Here is a 19,965-nt window from a genome sequence, read left to right on the forward strand (position 1 = left end):
ACATGGAGAAGTGCTTTCAAAATGATCACGTTATAGATAAATAACACTGCCAACTTACAGATGGATAAAAATACAAGGAATCATAGCGTCACTGTGGCTGCTGTCATTATTAGTTACTACAAGGTGAGACGCCTCCACACATGGGAACTCTCTTTAAGCTACAGCAAATTCCAACCTGGAAAATTTCAAATGGGAACAATAAAAAAAAAAGGTGCACACAGGGGTCCCCAACATTTTGGATCTCATCAGTTTCTGATCATGGAATGCTGGGGAAGGGGAGTGAAGAGGCCACATTGGGCGGAGCAGGGCAAAGCGATGCTGGGGGTGGCAGGGAGAGAAGCTGCCAGATGCTTTCCTCCCAGTGGTCATACCCATGAGCCATGGGGCCGGGGTGGGCAGTGCCGTCAGGCTGGGGGCAGATCACACTGCTAGTTGGGGACCCCTGATGGATGCACATGGAATATTGACATCATATGTATTTACATATGTATCTCTCTTGCTACTCACACTGGAGAAGCTTTATATCTATTAGAAGTTCCAGAGTCAGGAGAATCACCACCAATATTACACAGGCTACCAGGAAACTGTTGACACTTGCACTGAGCAAAAATACCTGCCACACGGCTGCTCTCTTCCCACAGCACGGCTTCAGCCAGGTAGACCTGCGGGGACAAAAGTGGGGGAGGAGGCACTGAGAGGGGGTGACGTCCCCACCACAGCCCTGCTCTCAACACCTCCCCGGCTCTGTGCTTCCTGATGAAACACAGCTTTCTTCAAGGGACCACTAGGTAGAATGATGAAGACCAGAAACATCTCATTAAGAGATGGAGCTCGGTATACAGGCTGACCCGGGCAGCTCACAGCATCTCCCTGTGCTTCAGTCTCCTCATCTTTAAAATGGGTACAAAACCACATCTCCTAGGCTTCTTGTAAAGATGGAAGACCACAAAGGTTAGTGGAGAGCCTGGCTATGTGGTAAGTGCTGCATGAATTATTATTATTACACTTATTATATTATACTTCCGCATAGGTCTCAGAACCTAGCACAGGCTCTGCATTTAGGATACCCTCAGCCCACCTCTAATAAATGCTCAATGAATTCGTAAGTGAATTTTCTGTTTTTTCAGCTATACAAGGAAAGATTTGAACTGATCCCTGTTTCTCAAAGTAGATTGTAAGGAATGCTAGTTCCACAGAAAGTTAATGATTGTTACTCAATAAAAAGTTACTAGGGTTGGATAAGTTTTAGAAAATTTGGGTCAAAGTTAAGTGGATAGGGCTTCCCTGGTGGCTCAGTGGTTAAGAATCTGCCTGCCAATGTAAGGCACACAGGTTCGAGTCCTGGGCCGGGAAGATCCCACATGCCACGGAGCAACTAAGCCCATGTGCCACAACTACTGAGCGTGCGCTCTAGAGCCCGTGAGCCACAACTACTGAGCCCGCGAGCCACAACTACTGAAGCCCATGCGCCTAGAGCCCATGCTCCACAACAAGAGAAGCCACCTCAATGAGAAACCCGTGCACCACAATGAAGAGTAGCCCCCACTCGCCACAACTAGAGAAAGCCCGCGCACTGGAACGAAGACCCAGTGCAGGCAAAAATAAATAAAAATCTTAAAAAATTATAAAAAAAAGTTAAGTGGATATTTTTCTCTGCAGGACCTTTTAGTGCCATTAATATGCTATCATGCATCACTGTGCTCCAAAAGGGATTACAGTATCAGTTTTTCCCAAACTCACTGGCCCACGCACCCTTTTCTCATGTAGCACCTGGAGGGACTAGTGTTCTATGGACCGTCTTTTGGGAAGCCTTTGACTAGATGATCGCGAACGTTCACACATAGACATGAGGCCACCAACAATGAAATCTTTCCTGAGTAGGTTTGGAAGTGGAGAGAAGGCACAGAATCTCAGAGCTGGTGGGCCCCTTAGGGCATTTGATCCACTCCCTTCAGGAACACAAGATCCTGGTGAAAAGGGGGTGCCTCTAAGGGGGCATGGGGATGGTGAAGTCAAACCTCACTGCCTTGGTGGGTTGTTTACAAGCTGGACCCGCCTGCCTGCCTCGATGAGGAAGAATTAGGTGCCCTAGGACACCAGAGACAGCACTGGCTGGGGAGTCCTCACTTCTGGCTTGGCCTTCAGCCTCCCGGGACCATGTCAAAGGCACTCCGGACGTCAGCCTCCCCATCTGTAAAACTCCTTAGCCTCCAGGGTTATTGACAGTTAAATGAGAAGATGCATCTGACCTGTAAAGCACCATGTAGTTGATGGTGATGGTGATAATGATGATAAATTATCTGATGGCCCAAAGATTCGGCCGTCACCCACTGTCCTTCCTGTCCAGAGGGAGCAATCGGCTGGAGCCTGCTGCAAAGCGGCCGGTACCCATCCCTGAAGATCCCGAGGGTGTCTCTGGAAAGGGGAGCTCTGCCTTGAGGTGCTCCCTTCTCCTCGAAGGAATAAGGTAGGTGCTTCAGGGAGATTTCTTCCCCACGGTCCATCAAGGGAAAGCTTGAAGGAGGCCCCAGCTGTTGGAAAGCGGGACAAAGCTCATGGCTCTTCAAGGAAATTTGGCTTTCAGGTGACGGGGGAAGAGGAGGGAGGCATTTTTGGACAAGCAGAGGATGGCTGATGGGAGACACCCTCGCCCATGGCCAAGAGCATGGGGCGAGAAGCGAGGAGAGCTGCCAGGCAGAAGAGAGGGTTCTCACTGAGGACAAGCAGAAGACAGGGGGACAAAGGTGAGCGGAGGCCAGACAGAAGGCCATCGATGAAGGCCTGCAGATGGGTTTCAAAGTCCCCCGTGGAACCACTTCTCTCCACCTTCCTGCAGGTTCACGAGGGCCACCCAAAAGCAACAGGCTACAGGGTAAACCCCAAACTGATACCATGTGGAGCTCAGTAGGGTTGCCAGAGAAAATACGGGACAAGCAGTTATATCTCAGGTAAACAATCTATCAACGATTTTCTAGTATAAGTATGTCCCAAATGTTGTATAGGATATACTTACACTAAAAAAATTGATTCATTGTTTATCTGAAACTTAAATTTAAATGGGTGTCCTCTATTCTTATTTGCTAAACTGACAGCCCTAAATTCAGAGCAGAGGGGTCTTGAGGGGGCCTGGTGAGGGTGGCTGGGATTTGGTCAGAGGAATGCATGGGATCCCTGGGATACAGATTAGAAGACAGTGTCAGGAAAGGAAAGACCACGTGAAGGACACCTGTGGGAGGGCTGAGCGTGTCTGTCCAGGAGGCCAGGAAAGAAGGACCAGAGTGGTCAGGGACAGCCGTGCCCTACCTGGCACAGAGAATCCTGGAGGCTCCACGCACAGGTGCTATCAGCTGTGTATGCTTTTTGCCTATGAAAGACCCTTTGAATTGTAAGGTACCTTTGGCCATCATTACTTGGCTGACCTCCTCTCCTCCTGATACATCCCGAGAGTGTCACCCCTCCTTTTCCCATAGTGTGACATCCCCGCCCCCTTCCGCTGGCCCTATTTTAATCTTTCGCACCTCTCACCCCAGTTCTCGCCCAGCCTCCAGCTGCCTCGGCACTCCCTCTGGAAGTTTCCTGCGGCCTCCTACCCTCCTGCCCTCCTCCCCGGTTCCCAAAGGAGACCCAGCTCCAATTCCACATCCTCTCTAAAACCCAGTCCAATCGTCTGTAGCCCCTACACTGATGCCATTTCACTGTCACCTGAAATCTGAGGCAAGCACCCTCCGCAGTGATAAATGAAAAGGGCAGCTGCCAAAGCCGTCTGCCTGGGCTGGGCTGCCATGCTGAGCAACCAGAGGAAGACTCGCCTGCACGTCCAGTGTGAGAAGCGGGGCACCTGATCTCATCTGTGTCTTGTGCACCCCAGAAGCGTGGGGTGCATCCCTCAGAGACCGGGCCTTCTACCCTGAGAGGAAGGTCCCAAGGGGAGAAAGGGAGAGAAAGGGATGAAACAAACCATTTGTTTCTTCAAGTGGCAGGCTTTGCCTCTAAAAAGGAGACTCCACACTTGACCTGCCTCTCCATGGGAACGAAAAGTCATTTTATGTTGCGGCTTCAAATGTTAAGATGTTGCTTTTGGGACTTCCCTGGCGGTCCAGTGGCTAAGACTTCACGCTCCCAATATAGGGGGCACGGGTTCTATCCCTGGTTGGGGAACTAAGATCCCGCGTGCTGCAAGGTGCAGCCAGAAAAAAGAAGAAAAGATGTTGCTTTTCATTTTCTTGTTTGATCAGAAAAACTTCCTAAGCAGACCCAGGTTTGGTTATTGGGAAGCAGTCGGTGCAAAGTGGGGACCTGTAGTCCAAAGCTGGCAATGCGAGCCTTGCCCTGGCACCACGGCACTCCTCGGCCTCGGGAAGCAGCCAGGGAGGGGCCAGGAAGGTGGCAGGACTCAGAAACCAGGCAGGGAGGGGAAGGTCTGGAAGTCAAGTGAACGCCAGACACCCCATGTGCTAGTCAGGCACTGTGCTCAACACAGGCCACGGCTCTAGGGCAGTTGACATTCCAGTGGGTGAGGGTCAAACAATAAACATAACGAATTAGGAAACGAGATGGTGTCCTACAAGGTGGTAGGTACTGTGGGAGAAAAGGGGGGCATGAAGGGTGACATTTTAAACTAGGTGATCAGGGTAGGCCTCACCCGGAAGGGCTTCCCCTTCAGGGCTGGGGGCAGCTGACCTAACCCCACCCCGAGCAGGTGTTGCAGGTGTTCCCACAGCCCATGGGGCAACCAACGCAGTTCCCAAAAAAGCCCAAGGCAGCTGCAAAGTGGAGCCCATACTCACTGCCCTGGTCCTGTGCTTCCACTCCCGCACCAGCCCAGTGGTTCCCCCCACCTCTGCTCTGCCTTCCACTACAAACCCCTCAACCATGCCCATCTGGGGGTGACTTCCTGAAACCCCCTTTGTGCACAAGTTCAAGGGGTGCTATTTGCACACACTCTATGTGAACCCCAGGACAATACACACAGGGGAGGACTCAACTGAAGCAGATGGAGGGAGACCACCCATCCAAGAAAGGATGGTGTCCAGGGATACAGTAGCGGCTGAGGAGTGGCGGCAGGGGGGCTGCAATCTGTTTCCAGGTCAGTGGTTCTCAACCCTGGCTGATCCGAGGACCACTAACAGAGCTTTTAAAAATCCCAGTGCCTGGGCCACACACCAGACCACGCAAACCACACACTATGGGGTGGGACCCAGGCCTTAGCATGTTTTGATCTCCTTAGGTGATTCCAATGTGCAGCTGAGATTGAGAACCACTGTCCTTGGTCCTTGATGCTCAGTGGGCTCCGTAGACCAGCAGCATCAGCATCACGTGGGACCTTGTCAGAAATGCGGACTCTTGGGCCTTCCCATACCCACTGAAAAGTGTCTGCATCTCAGTGAGATCCTGGGTGATTTAGGTGACAACCACTGCTTTGGATTTAACAAGAGGTAACGGGTAGCTCAGGAGGTGGGCAGGGCATGGCAAAGGGAGTCTGGGTGCAGGAGAGATGAAGCAGTGAAGGCAAGCAGGTCCCCAGCCAGCCCTTGGGGCCGAGGTGCAGGACCCAACACTGAGGGAATGGGGAAGCAGGTAGGCTCCCTGGGGAGCAGAAAGTAGCACTGAGACTGAGCATATGTGTTTGGGGGCATCGAGGGCTTCTTAGCCCAGACCTGAGGCTGAAGCTGGAGTCCAAGCAGGCTCTGGGCTTCCAGCTCCCTGAAGAGCAGGACCATGGACCCCAAGACTCCAGAAAAGAGGCTGGGATGAAGCAGAAGACTTTCTGGCTGCCCCAGTGTTTGGAAATCCCAGCTACTAATAAAATTTCCTCTGAAATTCAAATGACTCAGATATTCCTAGGAGACTGGGTTTTAGTAGAAAAATAGAATCTTTCCAGCTTCAAAATATCCCTGAGTGATTAAATAATGACTCAAGGAGTTTAATGGGTCAAAAGGGAAATCAGCATTGACTCTTTAATTAGAAAAGATACCTTCCTCCATCTCTTGAGCGTTCAGCCCATCAAAGCCCTAGAGCTGGTTTTCAGGGTGGCGTTATCCCCAGGATCACCACCAGAGGGCAGGCGTCTCTCAATTTCCTATCGGTGCAGTGGCAGCGAGGGGACAGCTCCAGGAGGCCGGCTTCGGCTGCCAAAGTCTGTAAATACCAACCAGATGGCATCTCCTGGCAGGCAGGTGACTGTTCTGCTGTGTGGGTGCACCAGTCACTCCTGCGGCCTCAGAGAAACCCTGGAGAGGGAGGAGAGGCCGAGTACCCTTACTTCTTCTGCTTTCTATACTTAGGTGTCTTCATAAAAGTTGGAGAGGATAACTTTTAGAATATTAAAATGAACTCTGGCAAGTTTCTGATGAATCCTTTATATGAGGTCAAGCCACGAGAGTGGCCCAGAAGGAGGCGGCTCCAGGTCACTGCTCCATCAGGCAGCATTCCCAAGCCTGGCACTGAAACAGCCCCGTTCTGAAAGGTAGAGCAGAATTGCTCTGTGCAGTGCCAGGATGGCAGGGGCTGTGTTTGCTCCTGGGGGGGTCTGGCTTCTCCCACCCTGGCAATCCACAGTGTGGCTGCCAGGCTGGCGTGGCTGGGAGGATGCACGATGGGGGGAAGGGGCGGTGGCGAGGTATGGGGATTGTGGAGACCCCCAAGTTGCTTGCAAAGTCCACAGGCAGGGGACAGTCATGATGTCCCTGGAGGAGGCAGAAGATCACAGAAGAGCTTATTTCCCAGTAGGTGGCCAGACCAGATGGCCTGCCAGTCCTACTCAATGGAGACTTCCATCCATCAAGTCCCCAAAGAAAGGGCGTGTAGTTGAAGCCTTAATGAAGTCTGGGGTGCTGAGCCTCCCCAACCTGTCTCAACTATGACCTTGGGAGGCACTGCTAGATCAGAGCCTCAGAACCCTTCTGCGTTGCAGAGCTCTCCAGGGCATGAAAACCGTGGCCCCATACCTGAACAGTGCACAAAACCACAACACTGTGCATAACATTCCAAGGGGTGCACGGACCCCTTGATTCTCACTGATAGGTCTTCTAAGGATACCTGGGATCCGAGTTCAAACCCCGGGACTGGGCAGTTGAGACCCGTCCAGGCCCTGAGATGCTCCAATTTTGTGATGCTAAACACCTGCAGCCTGGAGCCACAGACTTGGTGGTGTTTTTGTCAGCAGAACCTCCTATGGCCCCACTTGATTTTTCTTTACTGTATTTATTCCCGAGGATTAAAATACTGTCAGAGAAAGCCACGAAGCTGACTTAAATCCAACTTCTGGCACTGACCTGGGTTTTATTTTTATTGATTTAGCAAACACTTATAAGGCACTTACTATGTATGTATGCTATTCCGAGCACTTTACAAATGTTAACTCATCTAGTAGTTTTAAAAGACAATTCCTTCTATTTTTTTCTCTGTTGACAAACAATGGGGAAAGCCAGACCCTTCCAACTGTCTAGGTTTTGGTGGTAACTGTAGCCCCACCACTGCCTGAACTCTGAGTGCGATCTTTGATCCCCAGTTTCCTAAGCTCCCAAATGGGAATAAGGACTATCTTACTGCAGAATCGTTGTTCTAAAATACTAAAAATAACATACATAAAGCCCATAACATAATGCTTACGACACGGCTACCATTCGTATGTACTATGATGATTTAGGCATGTGAGCATTAGAAAAGGGACTAATCATCTAGATATGGGCAGTTTCGACATCCGTTCCATTCTGCACATAGTCATTACACGCTCACCAAGTGCCAGGCACTGTAGAGTGCCCAGGGCCTTCATCCGCATGGAGTCCGCAGCCTGATAAGGGAATTCAGACTATGCAATGAGCTCTTTGCCCCAGACTACCCTGAAAAGCTAAACACATAAAGGGAGAGGAAAAGGCAGGAGAAGGAAATGAGCTCACATGTGCAGAACTTCTTCAGAGAGACAAAGACCCACCCATGAGAACCATCAACCCAACACCCGCAGGGACACCCTTGGACTTCTTTCTCACTCTCGCAGGGAGAACCAGAAGAGCAGGAAAAGCACTGTCAAGCATCCCCTGTGTTCCTGTACCCAATTCCAAGAGGCAAGCCACAGCAGCACAAAACGCCCAGAAATGCGAGCACACAACACACTGCAGTCACGAGGACTCTCAGGTTGGAGGTCAGAGGTGACTCTCCCAGCCCTTGGGGGAACTGAAGAAATTGAAGTTCCCAAACGAGCAGCTTCCGTTCTGCAATCAGAGCTAAAGGTTAGCCCCACTGCCTTGGGGCGGAGGGAGGGAGGAGGGCTGTGTGCAGCTGGGGTCACGGGAGTCTGACATGTTCCTGTTCCAGAATCTCAGATTTCTTGCACCCTGGGAAATGCAAGGGCTGGGAAAGACAGCAGGGTGTGGTGGCAAGAGCCCAGCCCAGGAGCTGTCACCCCGCTTGGCGAGCCACCAACCCCTCTCTGGGAACACAATGACTAATACGCACCATCGACTGGCTGCCCCTACTTGGGGGAACCCAGGGCATTGCCCACACATCTCTGAAGGGCTTCCATGGGGTTCAAGCCTACTCAGGGGAGGGAGTGGGGCCCTGCTGGACCAAGGGGCCACAAGACCCTCTCCCACCTCGAGTCCTCAATTCTGGGAACTGGCCAGAAGCCTGAGAGTCTCCTTCACGCTATGCTTTGTAGGCAGGGCTGCCCGAATGAGGTCAGCTTCCTACCCTGGTGGGAACCAGTGGGCTACGGCTTTCAGGCACACCCCACGCCCACTTCTCTGTCCAGCTCTCCCTGGTTCTGAGATGTGGCTTGGCAAATCCCGGGATGGCCAGCTCCCTCTTCTTCTCTTTGGCTAAAGTTCAGATCTCAAGGGCCTCCGCAGATGACTGGAGACCCCCAAATCCCATAAAGTCAGCTCACTTTCCTTGGGCGACCTGGCCTTGGCTTCAAGTCCCCCACCCCATTCCATGCAGCGCTCACGCACCCACGCGAAGGTGGTCAGAGGTGCTCTGCCGCCACCTAGTGCTCTCCAGAGGCTGTACACCCTGCCCTGTGAGTAGGTGGGGACAAGAGGTTTATTTCACTAAGAAATAATGTATCTGTGAACTTACTGTCTTCTTAATCAATATAAAATCTTTGCAGTTCTTGGACTACAGGAAATAGGCTCACCTGTGCTTACCAGAAAATACTTTTTGATCTGAATCAAACCTTTATTTCCTGTTTGGGACATCAAGAACCCTCATGGAAGCCTAAGCCTACAAAAAATATAAAGAGTCGTGGGTCACAGGGTCAGCTTGGGTCCAGGGACAGCTGGTGTGCCAGAGGAAGAGGCAGAATTTTATTAGAGACAAATCTCCTTGGCATCAAGCAAATGGAATAAGGAAGCTCTTTTTAACTTTTTTTCTTCCTTGAGGGAAAAATGAATCAAAGACTTCACAAGCCACGTGATGCAGAACTTCTGGACTTTGCACTTGCAAGGTCATGGCAGGGATGGAAATGCCTCTTAACCCTGAACCCCAAAAAGCCTTCCCTTCTTCTAAAAGGATGCTAAGATTGTACTAAGTGAAGTGGGCATGTTCTGAGGCAAATCTGATTTATTTCTTTTAGGATGACTTTGTGGAGGGGGTGTGGAATTAGCAGGGATGCTCAAAGGTGGGCCAGCCACAGACCATGGCCTTGAGTTGTGGGGAGTGAGAAGCCTGGTCCCTTCCTGTGGTTCTTCCTGGATGCCACACAGGTCTAGAGCCAGCCCCCAACTCTCCCCAAATGGAAGTGGCCTTCCCCTTCTCTTCTAATCCTTATCTTAACCCAGCCTCACTCATCCACTCACTCGCTCAAGTCATTCCTTCATTTAATCAACACTCCTCACGTTCCAGGCTCAAAGGATCTGATCTCTGCCCTGAGGGAGCACTTGGTCCAGTACCAGAGTAGAGTTCAGTGTCATAAGTGCTGAGATAGAAGAAGGTCAAGGGCTATGGGTGCACCAAGGTGAGGCTCTGGCCTGGGTGGGGTGGGAGACAGAAGACTTTCTGGAGGGGGTGGTCCTTGGGCTGGACAGTATGGGAAAAGAGAAGGGAATTGGGGGTTATGGCTCAGGGGGTACCTCCCCTCCTCCCTCTTTGCCTCCAGCCTTTGTTTGCTGGCATATCTAAAATTATTTCAGTCCTTATTTAAAGATGTTGCTATATTGGACCCTGTCATCTTTTCCTAGCCTGACATCTCAAAACCATTAGGTTTTCTTTCTCTGATTGTTAAGTTCCAGCAGAAATGTGCCATTGGCATCATCTCCAAGCAATAACATCCCTTTCTGTCTACCCAGCCTTCCTCCAAGCTTCTCCCATCTGGGGGTCTGGCCCTGACCAATCAGGTCAGACCTCTTAGAACCCTAAAATGTAAATAATTACAAAAGGCTGAATATCTTTCATTTCTTACTTTGTTTTTATATTTTGACAAAGACTATCCTACCTACTCTTCCATGACCCTCTCTGCACCCTCTTTCCACTAAAAAGATGGGTAGCACTATCTCTCGATGTGGCCCAGAGTCTCCTCTATAAAAGGGGGTGATGACCCTTGCCTTCACCGCCTTCCTCACACATATATTGTCACCATCATTTTTCCTATCGGCTGTGAGCTTCCCGAGGGTGGAGGTTCTGCGCTTCTCCGAATTTTCTGCCTGCTGTGGCCTCTTGTCTAGCCCAGACCCTGCAAACCAACCAGGCCTTCAATGTAGTGTAGCTGGTTGAGAAAGAGTAGAACTCCCAGTCTGTGCCATGAGTTAGCCTCCTGCAAATCCAGTGTCCCTCTTCCAAAGGTGGACAGTTGGTTCACTGAGAAGCAGTTCTGTGTCTAACTTTCCCACTGTTGAATGGGGTGATGTACAAAGGCAACCAGGCAGAAGGGGCTCTGGTTACATGGAAACACAAAGCGTTGTCCCCTGGGATAGTGGACACAATTCAAACTGTATCTGAGCGAAATAATCGAGCCAACCAAGTTACTGAAGAAACAGTCTGAGAAGGCAGACATGCTTCTAGATCTTTTCCAAATCGAACACTGACTAGAAAGGAAAAAGGGAAGTTCTAATTCTGGATCAAAAGCTATGAATGGAGGCTTGGCTCTCTTAGAGACTGTGGTGTATTGCAGGCAATTCTCCAATATCCATCCCACCCTTGACCCATGGGGTAACAGCAGTGTGTTTTGGGAAATGACACAGTTCAAGGGGTGGCCCTGACTGGGCTGTGGATTCCCATACCCCTTACCATGTGACCCAATTCTAGCCAATGGGACGTGAGGAGAGAGCAACTAAAGGATTCTGGGAAAGTTCTTTGCTGCTCTTAAAAGAGAATGATGGGTAGCCATTCTCTGTTGCCAGACATGTATGAAGAAGGATGTGGCCAGATTACCAAGGGCAGCCCTCTCAAAAAATAAGGGGAGCCTTACAGCATCAGGATGAAGCTAACACTGTTGACAGCAGAGTGGACAGATAGAAGGAATCTGGTCCTTGTTGCTACTGTTGAGGGTCTGGACCAACCTCAAAGCTGCCCTAGCTCTGGGCTCCATGGGCCATGGGCTGATGAAAACCCTCATTGTTTGAGTCTGAGATAGGCTTCCTGTGGTATGCAGTCCAAAGCACCTGGCTGATAGGGTTACCAATCCTTTGTGAGAAGGATGATGCAGTGGAGAGATATTAGGGCAGTAGAAAGGTACAGGACTTGGAGATGACAGAACATGAGGACGAAGGAGAAGGAATTAAGCTGCTCTCTCAGGGTACCGATGTAGTGGGGCGCTGTGGCTGGCTCAGCTGGGGCTCAGAAGTGCTCAAGAACGTCCTCTGTTCCCCTTCCCCCTCCTCTGTCTGTTCACATTGGCAGACATTCATGGAGATCCGTGTTTTAGCACTATTGAAGGAGGAGGAGCATGGCTGGGGGGAAGATGCAAGGAGGGAAAGGATGATAATGATGGTGATGGTGATGGTGATGGTGATGGTGTAGCTGGCATGATGTGTCAGTGCAGCCCCTTGGATTGAACCGGAGACCTGGGTGTAGAGAAGTGAAGGCCAGAAGCAAATAGGACCAGAGCAGTGGCCATAAGCAGAGACACTTCTGGGCTCACTGATAGCTTGGTACAGAGTCTGGGGGGAGGGGAGGCTTTTCTTGCCCACCTTGCATGGGCATCCTGTGGGATTGTGGTTTCTGAAAGGCCCTGAACTGGGCACTAGTGTTCCCACAGTGGACACTGTCAGTGTCAGCGGCTTCATGGGCAGTGGGACATGGACAAGAGGGAGCCAGAGCAGGGGAGGAAGAAGGATGCAAGTTCCAGTGGTGACTATGCCTGACCGACTGGCTTCATGGATCTTTGGTGTCTTGGAAGCCACTGGCTCCTGTTGAGGCAGGAAGGAGGCTGAGGGTCATTGTAAATGAGCCAACATGCACATGTGACTCCCTCTGGTAATGGGTTGGGGAGGCCAGCCAGGTAAGTCTAGATCCACTGACTGGGGCCAGACAGAATACGTTTTGGGAAAAGACAGTTCAGTTTGGGGCCTTGTTGGGTTTGAGATGGTCAGAAGTCCTGGTTGGGCAGATAATGGTTCCTCAGGCGGGATTTAAGTGCTGTCACCAAAAAGGCTATTTTTAGCAATGACTTGGGTGGAGACAAGAACATTTGCTCAATATTTGCTCAAATATGCAGCCAACTCAGAGGTAGAAGAACAGATAATTCCACAGACACTTGTTAGGATTCTAGGTGTGTCTGGGATCCTGTGGAGATGTCCAGGAAGTAGTTGGATGTGAGCCAGAAGTTTGAGAGAGAGAGAGAGAGAGAGAGAGAGAGAGAGAGAGAGAGAGAGAGAGAAAGAGAGAGCAGCTGTGCTAGAGACTCAGCTTTGAAAGTTACAAGCTGAAGAATGTGAATTTTGGTTATGGGGGTGGATGCAATTACCCAGTGGGTAGAATTAGTAGAGCTAAACTGGCCAAAGACAGAAAACGAAGAACCCCAACATCTAAGGACAAAGCAGAGAAAGAACAAGTTTTAAAAGGCCTAGAATGGACAGCCAGAGAGGTAGGAAGAAAATCCAGAAAGTGTGATAGAGCAGAGGACACACAAGACTGTGTTTCAAGGGCGGGGAGTGGGTGACGTTTTCAAATGCTGGACAGAGGACAGTGTAAGGACCCTAGCAACACGGAGGCCGTTGATGACCTTGAGGAGAGCAGTTTCCACGGTGTGGATGGGGCTAAAGCTGGACTGCAGCAGGCTGAGGAATGAATGGGAGAGAGCAAAGGGGGCATGGCTAGTGCAGATGAGGCTTTTAAGAAGTTTGGCTGCAAAGAGGAAGAGAGAGATAGTGGCAGCTAACGGGGGCATGGAGTCAAGGGGGGATGTGAGAGACCTTGTGTGTGTGACGAGTCAGTGTGAGGATGCAACTGATGCAGCACAGTTCATGAGAAGGTGTGAGGGGAGGGGAATCAGAACTGAGGTGAGGTTGGCCCTAGAAGGGAGGAAGCGAGGGACTGAGGCGTGGGGTGAAGCTCATCTGTGACTGCTTCTACTTTCTTAGGGAAGGAGGAGAGGAGGTCATCTGCTGGGGGCAAGAGAAGGCTTGGGGGAAATGGAAACAATCTGAAATGGCCACCTGGGGACCAGGAGTGAAAGCTAACCAGGACCACAGAGAACTGTTAGGCAAAACTGAGAAGCAAGTTGAGACTGGAGGCCTTGAGTCTGGGAGGTGCTTTTATAGACTGAATGTTTGTGTCCTCCCCCCCCCACCCCCCCAGTTCGTATGTTGAAGCCCTAAGCACCGGACCCACCCCACCCTGATGTGATGGTATTTGGAGGTGGGGCTTCTGGGAGGTAATTAGGTTTAGATGAGGTCAGGGTGGGGCCCCTAATGACTAATGATGGGATTAGTGCCCTTATAAGAAGAGGAAGAGACCAGAGCTCACTCTTTCTCTCCACTCATGCACAATGAGGAATGGCCATGTGAGAACACAGCGAGAAAGCAGCTGTCTGCAGCCCAAAGAGAGAGCTCTCACCAGCCACTGACTCTGTTGGCACTTCAATCTTGGACTTCACACTTCCAGAACTGTGAGAAAATAAATACCTGTTGTTTAAGCCACCCAGTCTGTGGTCCTTTGCTATGGCAGCCCCACCAGACTAAGACAGCACCAATCTGCACAGTTGTCTGACTTTCCTACCTGAGCCCTCAGCAGTCTGTGTGTAGAAGCAAAGAGGGTAGACAACAGATAGCTCTGCAGTTTAAGATCTGCTAGGCAGGTCCACGAGAAGGACAAAGCACTGTTAGGAAAGTCAAGGAGCTTGAGACAGATGAAACTCTTCCACCTGTGCCTAGGGGTTTACCTACATCTCAGTGACTGCACGCCAAAAAGTTAAGGGCCTTTGACAGTATAGCCTAACAGCGGTATCATGTACAATGCATGCTAACCATAGTCACAACTGTGATGTTGTAAAGGGACAGGTGACAAATGGAAGCCCAGTAGTGCCAGCCTGGATCAGGAGCCAGGGCTCTATTTTTGTCTCTGTCACTGTGTGACCTTGGGCAAGTTCCTTCCACTCTCTGGACTCTGCTATCCTATTAGAATATTTAGAATATATACTTTCTATGGATTTTTCCAGCTCTAAAATTCTCAGATTCTGGGAAACTTAAAAGCACTGAAATACCACTGAGCTCAAAAGAAGTAAATGGTGGGGTGGCTGGGCACTATCTTGCTGGGGTCCCTGAGGTCCCTTCATTTCCTACAGAAAAGATTCATTCCTATATATAACACTTCCCTTACTAGGAAGAGGTGTATTTGACAAGACTTACACCAAAGCTTTTCGAAGACCTACCAGAACTGTAAATCGTGTTGTTTTGCATCATTTCAGAAAGGGCCAGGTTGGAAATTTGGGGAAAACCCCAGGAAATGCAGCAAAAGCCAAGAAGCTTGTGAAGAGAGGCTTTTTCCCCCCTTCACAGTGTGCTTTTGTTCTGCTTCCTTGTCACCTGGCTTGTGTCCTGTGCCTGCTCTTCCTTCCTCCAGGAAGCCCTCTAGCTGCCAATGGAGCCCGCTGCCGAGAACTCCAGCAGCGAAGCAAATCTCCTCATCCGGCTGCTTCCTATTTACCCAACAGGAGCAGCTTTCCAGGGCACACCTGGAGACTCAAACCAAATCAAGAGCCTCTCTGCCTTGCAGGCATCCCATTTGTATTCTCCCTGCTCAGAAGAAATCTTGCAAGGGCCTGATTCAGAAGCAAATGGAATGACAAAGCAGAGACTCTGCCTTCTCCAGTTCAGGCTAAGGAGTGGTGCCCCCAAAGCCTGGACCACCTGTGGTGCGTATGCCTACAGGGTGCAGGTGTGGATAGGGTCTGGAACTAGATCCTCCAAGGTCTTCCCGCTTCTTTCCTTGCCTTCCGACTATAAACTTGAAAAGAGCCTAAAGGTGGCGCTGGTGGGGCGGGAAATGAGTCCATGAGAATGGCTGGGGCAGGATACCAGGCTGCACTACCAATTTTGACCTCCAGAGGGCAGTGGCACAGTAGCCAGGTGCTCAAGGAAGGCTTGACCGCCAACATCTCTGGCGGAGCCAAGGACCTGGAGACCTGGAGAAGCTGGTCGGATGGTGCTGCCCACGCTCAGAATGCTGCCACCCTCTGCCAGGCCACCCTGAACTATTTCCAACCCGTTTGCCTACCCTTGTTTCCAATGCCTTGCTGACTCTAAGCACAGTACTTGGAAAAAATTATATTTTCAGAGAAAGCCACTGGAGTGAAGCTTTTGCAAAAGGTGTATGGTTTCACAATTGTTAGGCAATTTAACTTAGGAAGGCGGGGAGGCCCTTCAAAAACACTTACAGGGAATCCAAGCTCTGAAAATTTAATTGTAGCTAAGGCTTCTCATTTGCTTCTAAAATAACCTGGCAACCCTTCGTTTTTATATTCAAAGCTGTCAGCATGTTCCAAAATATTTAACGGTGGCATCTGAGGAAGGAGAGTAGCCCAGAACTGGCTCCCAAGCTCCTGGCCAATGTTTAAAAGTCTATATCTAAGAGCAACAGGGTGGGGCTGGGGAAAGTCTGACCTGCCCTGTGACCCCAGGACCTGTTCTTGCCTTTGTCCAGCCTTCAGCTTCCCCCACGTGAATGGAGGGTGTCACTGCTGTGTCTCCCCTGTCCAGATTGAACAAAGGCATCCAATCTGATTGACCAGTTAAGTAGGAGTAGGTAGGGGCCGCTCCTTTGAATCAGGGGCCAGCATATGCTATTTGTTCTCACTGGAAAAAGCAGCAGACCTTTTTAAGGTCTGCAAAGCTCCTGGCTGAATGGTGCTAAATTCCCTCCCACCCTTAGCATGTTACTGCACACATGCTTTCTTCCCCATCTCGTCCCTGGTGAAAGAAGACTTGATAAAAAGAAAGTATATTCTAAATCCATTCTTTATAGGCACTGAGACCTTGGGTGAGTCACACTAAATCCTGTTGGTCTCTTGATTCCCAGGTGTCCAGATTGAGTATTGGATGGGCTATTATGCAGTGTGACAGCCTTTAATTTTATAATTCCCCGAGTTCCAAGCAAATGTCGCTTAATAGGTTGTCTAGCAGCGACAGATACTTTCTGTGCCCACAGCCTTTTTCTGAGGAAACAATATCTGAGGAGAAGAGCCGGGGTGGCCTGATGTGAACTTCTGGTCTCTTACTATTCAGCACCTCTCACCTCTGGGCTGCCTTGCTGTAGGTACCCATGGAAACCCAGGGAGTTATGCAAGAGACGTCTTAGCTACTCAATGGTACCAACACCTACCCTTCTCTTTGGTAATCTTCATCCAGATTTGACAGGAGCTGCGAGCCCACCGTGGAGAGGTCAACCGCAGCCAGGGGCAAGTCCCGATAGGCAAAGTTCACCAGCTGCACGGGAGCAATGCTCTTGGTTTCTTCGTCTACTTGTTGGGAGATGATCTCAACTTCGGAAGTTCCTCCTTCTGTGGCAGGCCTGAGTTGGGGATGGCAACAGGGCAGAGTCATCCCTCAAGAACAAAATGATTTTTCCATTCCCCAAGGCAAAGAGGGAGAATGCACCAGAATCTGTGCTGGAGGAGGGCAGGGGAAGTGTGAGGTCACCATTCTTCCCCGCTGGCCAACCCAGGGACTGGACTGAGGCCCTACCAGCCGCATCTCCCTCACGAGCTGGGGAAAAGTGGAAGCATGCTCAGATCTTAAAATATGAGGTTTGGGGGGCAGAGTCCTTCATCAAAGGGAGGTAAAGACCCAGATGGAAACTCTGCCAACCAGCAAAGCCAGGACTTAGACTTTTAGGCTTCTCAATAACTAGACTTTATGTTGGAGTAATACATTCTTTTAAATTGTCTTCCGTGTTTCTTTGTAAAGGTCCTCGGGAATGTTTCTACCATCTGTACCACAATAGAGAAGAGAGGTGTTTGTTCACAACTGGATGTACTGCTGGTGCTTGGGGAGCTGACCTGGAGGCCTGTAGGGACCAAGTGAGCCTTGGGGCAGTGAGGACAGGAGGGGCCAGCTGTTCTGGGTGCCACTCCCTTCCTACTTAAACAGGTCCTACTACAGCTCCCTTTATAAGGTTGACAGTAGGAAATGGGGGTCACTTGAACAAATGTCTGAGGGGTTTTGGGTCTCCTACTAGGTTACCATCAGGCTCACCTAGGGCACTGCAAGTAACCCACAACTCCATTGGCATTACAGGGCATCTCAACCAGAGGCAGGACTACCTCCCAACCCACCAGGGGTATTTGACAATTGGTGGAGGCATTTGTGGCTGTCACATTACCAAAGGAGGTCACTAATGACATAACTAAGAAAGGGGACATTACACATCCTGCAGTGTGTTCAGTAACTAAGAACTCTTCTTCCCAAACACCAACAGCTACACCGTGAGGAGATGGTGGGCTGGATCATTTTCCTTTAACTTCCTGGGCTGCCATCTTTGGTTCCCCCAACACATCCTTGACCCTATTTCATCTGTAGAATCTGAGGGGCTGGGTCTTGTGCCTCTGGACAAACAGTGGAGAGGAGTAAAAATTAAACATTTGAGGGAACACTGAGAGCCCGGTTGTAATGCAGCCCAGTCTGCGATAAACTGTTCAGGGGCTCTGGTGCCGATTCCAATGCTGACTTCTGCGGACCTCCTCTGGGGCCTCAGTTTCTCCAGCTGAAGCATGAAGAGGTGGAATAGAGGCTCTATTCTTTCTCTGTGATCTGACATGGATGTGAGAAATATGGAGCAGGTGGGAGGGGCTCTGGAGTGATAAGTTCCTACACTTGGCTGGACAGTACTACATTCTAAATTTTTCCAACCACCATTGAAAGCTAACCAATAATACACAGTGGCAGTTATCCAGAAAGTTTGGAACTGAATCTGCCTACTTCTCTTTTGCTTGAATCATCCCAGATAATTGAGAAAAAGGTGGGATTTTTCCTTGAACACCACAGATTGGCTGCCTAAACTACCTGAATTCACCAAGTAATTTCCAATGCCCCACTTCTCTTTTGTAGGCTTTATTTAAACCTTAGCTCTTTGCTACCTGTCAAGCACAGATAATAGTACTCATCATGGTGTGGCATTTACAAAATGACTCAAGATCTTCAGACAGAACAGTCACAGGATGTGAAGCTTCTGTGTTTCTCAACAATTGAAATGAAAGTGTGGGTGTTCATGGGGGGAATCCTGGCTCTTCCAGATGTTTCCCAAAAAGTAGATGCTAGGTCGAATTTGTTCTTTTGGAAACTGTGGACTGCCAAACTGAACAAGTAGAGCTTTCTGATCAATGAGATGTTCATGGAGGGCTGGGGTGAGTTTCTGAAACTAACAGGATGTGGCTCTGAGAAGCATGGAATAAGCTACTCCTGCCTTCCTGCCCTCTGTTCCCCTCTTGCCAATGGTCATGGTGGCCCAGCACCATCTCTGGCCATGGATCATCTCAGCGGGAGGAGACAAGGCCTCCTTTAGGGGGAGTGAAGGTCTCACAGTTATAGCCTGAGTACTGGGACTACTCCCTGGTCTTGAATATGAAGAACAGTATGGTGGACAACACGTATCAGTGGCTCTGCTCTGCACCCCTCACTTTGCCACGTGACTTTGGAGTTTCCCATCAAAGGGAAGAGTATATTTCTCCACCCTTGATGCTGTGTTCAGTCATGAGACTTGTTTCGGCCAATCTGATATTAGCAATCCCACTGGATTAGCAATGGGATTACAATCCCAGTTTTGGATTGCAGAATTCCTCTGCCTATTTGAACTAAAAGATGAGATGACATGAATAAGGTAACTCTGAGAAAAAGTAGATTTTAACACATTATTTTAATGTCAGGCTCAAGGACAAAACCACCTGGAGCCCCTCCATCTCTACAGGGCTGGGGAAGGAGCTATTGGCTGTACCCCCAATACTGATGTGCCAACTCAGTATCCACAGAGAGCCGATCCCAATGCTACTTACTGCGGACTGGTCATGTTGAAAGATGCAACCAGAGCCATGGGTTTTTTGGGTGTCTAGTGGGGCTCAGCTGTCTTGAAGCCTGATGTCAGCATGTCCAAGTGTGGGTTCTATAAGGCATACAAATGTGGTGCCCTGAAAACAAATAATTGAATAGTAGGAATTGATTACACTCAGATGTCAAACCAAAGTCCTCCTAAGCTCATCTAAAAATGGAAGCCCTTAGAACATTCTTCCATATGGACTTTCCTTCAAAGTAATAGTGAACAGATTCCTACCATTACCTACGGCGGATAGCAATAGGCATAATTTTACTCTTTTTTAGAGATGAAAAAACAGGCCCAGAGTGATAAAGTGACTTTTCTGTGTCACACAGAGATGGCAGAGAGCCAGGTTGGACCACAGCTCTTTCTACTAAATAGACAAGGAAAAACCAGGGTAACTTTATACTTCAGCTTTAGGAATCTCAAAAATCAGGTTTGTCTCAAAAATCTCGTTTTCCGGGCTTCCCTGGTGGCGCAGTGGTTAAGAATCCACCTGCCAATGCAGGG

The 19,965-nt window shown here is 49.8% G+C and overlaps 1 protein-coding gene across 2 annotated transcripts in view; it reads right to left on the reverse strand.

Annotated features, from left to right (window-relative positions):
• Positions 1-19,552, reverse strand: part of TMEM266 (transmembrane protein 266) — a 79,683-nt gene extending 60,131 nt beyond the window's left edge. The window contains exons 1-3 of one of the 2 annotated variants that reach the window (XM_029236797.1): positions 19,418-19,552; positions 16,753-16,941; positions 508-662 (exon numbers count right to left, since the gene is read on the reverse strand). In XM_029236797.1, the coding sequence (XP_029092630.1) occupies positions 508-662; positions 16,753-16,941; positions 19,418-19,455 (382 nt within the window). In that variant the 5' untranslated portion in view covers positions 19,456-19,552. Of the gene's footprint in view, positions 1-507; positions 663-16,752; positions 16,942-19,417 lie in introns of those variants that run through there. The other variant, XM_029236798.1, reaches the window with a different exon arrangement.
• Positions 19,553-19,965: the final 413 nt, after the last annotated feature.

Source organism: Monodon monoceros, unplaced genomic scaffold, assembly GCF_005190385.1.
Source record: "Monodon monoceros isolate NGI ecotype Baffin Bay Population unplaced genomic scaffold, NGI_Narwhal_1 Super_Scaffold_21, whole genome shotgun sequence".
Classification (NCBI taxonomy): Eukaryota; Metazoa; Chordata; class Mammalia; order Artiodactyla; family Monodontidae; genus Monodon; species Monodon monoceros.